Source organism: Halyomorpha halys, unplaced genomic scaffold, assembly GCF_000696795.3.
Source record: "Halyomorpha halys isolate HHAL.00 unplaced genomic scaffold, Hhal_1.1 Scaffold555.1, whole genome shotgun sequence".
Classification (NCBI taxonomy): Eukaryota; Metazoa; Arthropoda; class Insecta; order Hemiptera; family Pentatomidae; genus Halyomorpha; species Halyomorpha halys.
In genome coordinates, this window is record NW_027116372.1 from 135,340 (window position 1) to 137,884 (window position 2,545).

General features: G+C 29.7%; 1 protein-coding gene across 1 annotated transcript in view; it reads right to left on the reverse strand.

Annotated features, from left to right (window-relative positions):
• LOC106684199 (uncharacterized) overlaps nucleotides 1–2,545 on the reverse strand; it is a gene marked incomplete in the record, with an annotated part of 117,711 nt that overhangs the window by 8,413 nt on the left and 106,753 nt on the right. The window contains 1 exon segment of the mRNA XM_067053181.1: nucleotides 1,362–1,448. Coding sequence (XP_066909282.1) covers nucleotides 1,362–1,448 — 87 coding nt within the window.

A 2,545-nucleotide genomic window follows, 5' to 3' on the forward strand; every position in this document is an offset into this window, starting at 1 on the left:
TATATAAGGATCCATTTATATGTTTTGGGATATGCAAAATATGAAAATACCATAGATTTTAAGATCGCGCATCGATTTATATTAACTACTTTGGGTTCCTTCTTATATTATGGTCCCTTAATATATACTAAACCATTTGTATGTTTTCTGCATCTTAGAAAATTCAAAAGGAGACTAATATGTTTGAGATCGAAAAAGTTATTATATATCGATACGCAAGCATGGGTCATAAAATCGATAGCATTTTTGTTTGCTGCGTCCTAAGAAACATTTACGATGACCCTAATATATTAGACATCAGTATAGTTAGAATAAATCAAAACGCGATCTTAAAATCGATAGAATTTTCATATTTTTCATAACCCAAGACATATCTTCGGGCTTAATATCGGACCCTAGTATGTCAGAGTTTAGAAAATTTAAAATAAATCGATACGCGATACTAAATTCGATAGTATTTTCATATTCTACATATCTCAAAACATACAGAGGGACCCTTAACATGTTCGGAATCAAGAAAGTTTAAATAAATCGATACGCGATCATAAAATCATTAGCATTTTTATTTTTGTCATGTATTAAAATATACAAAGAGACCCTAACATGTTAGAAATCAGAACAGCTCATATAAATCGATACCATTTTCATATTCTACATATCCCGAGACATATAAAGGGACCCTAAAATGTTAGAAATCAGAAAAGTAAAAAACAATCGATACCCGATCTTAAAATCGATATCATTCTCACATGCTTCATTCTTCAAAACGCATAAAGGGACCGTAACATATTAGAAATCGAGAAAGTTGAAATAAATCGATAGGATTTTCATATTCTGCAAATCCGAAAACCAAAAAATTGGCCCCTATGTGTTAGAAATAAAAAAAATAAATCGATAAGGGATCTTAAAATTTATATCATTTTCGTTTTGTACTCGTCTGAATATGTGAAATCGGACCCACATACATTAGAAATTGAAGGTGGTAAAAAAATAAGTAAATAAAATAAAAAAGAAATCAAATTGTTATTCAAATTGTTATTATAATATGTATTCCACTAATTTTTTATTCGACTAATTTTTCATTCGACTAATTATTTATTCGATTAAAATAGTATTTCAAATATCCGAATAAAAAAGTATTCGGATTATTTAGTCGTATTTTTATTAGAAAAAAAATGTATTCGTCTCTCGTCAATCGAATACAAACTACGAATAAACAAGTATTCGTCGCTTGTCAATCGAATAATTTTTGCCCAACTCTGGTTACAAAGCGATTTGTACAAAGTCAAAATATTCAAAACAATTGTAGAAAGTAATTTGGAGTAGAAGCTGAATTGTAATCATTCGATATATTATATTACCTGTTACCTCCTTCGAGATCCCAGTGGCTGATGGACAAGGCTGAGATTGGACACGCCACCCAGGCCACCGCCAGCACCACCTCCAGCCTGTAATATAATATATTACATTATGTATATAATGTATAATACAATATATAACTTCAGCAACAATTATTTATTTGTAATAAAATTTATATTTTAATATTTCCCTTAAAATAAATTAAATTTTTATTAACCGTTCTTAGAAAACATTATTTAAAAATTAACCAAGTTAATTCAATTTTATATTCATTCCTTACTTTTTAGAACAGTGGATATATTTTGGGTTCCTTAATATTCATATAAGAAGCACTAATTTCTCGAGAAGGCTCAATGGATTTTCATTATAGATATACCAAATTATTGAAAATTAAATTTGCTACAATTTCTATCATCTTCATACTTAAAATGAAATGAAATGAAAAAATAATTTTATTCTTGGACATACGCCCCCTAAGAATTAATACATTGTTCATATATTAAGATTTTTGCCTGGCAAGCATTATAAGTTACAATGTTATATTTTAACGTGAAACTACATTGGGATATTGGCTTTACTACTACTTATAATGTTAATCAATACATGCCTATTTATTTGATTACAAAGATGTGGAGGTTTGGTTATACAATAAATGAAGGAATAGGTGTTTTTTAAAGGAAAGACTGGATAAGGACTGGCGAATGGAGATGGGAAGAGAATTCCAAAAGGAGGTTGCACGTAAGACGAAGGATTTGCTAAAGAAGACAGTTCTCTATGAAGGCATATAGAAATCAATCGGTTGGGATCTGGTGTTTAATGAGTGGATAGAAGAACCAAGAGTAAGGAGATGAAGAATATAGGTAGGTACTTGCGATTAAATGAACAGTTTTACAATTAATTACATTCATGTACGATATCCCTATTAACTTCAACGTTAAGTTGTCTTCAAGGGGCATGGCCTAACCCCACCCCTCAGCGTCAGTTTTGCTTACAAGGAGAGTAGAATGAGGCAAATTGAAATTTAATTTATCGTGACTAAGACCTTCCAGGTTTCATTTCGAAATCTTAAAAAAAATTTTTTTGATTATTTATTTATTGTAATTTACAACTGTACAAAATAATACAATAAGTAAATATGTTGTATGTTTCATATACACTTGAAAATCTTGGGAAGGAACCACCCATT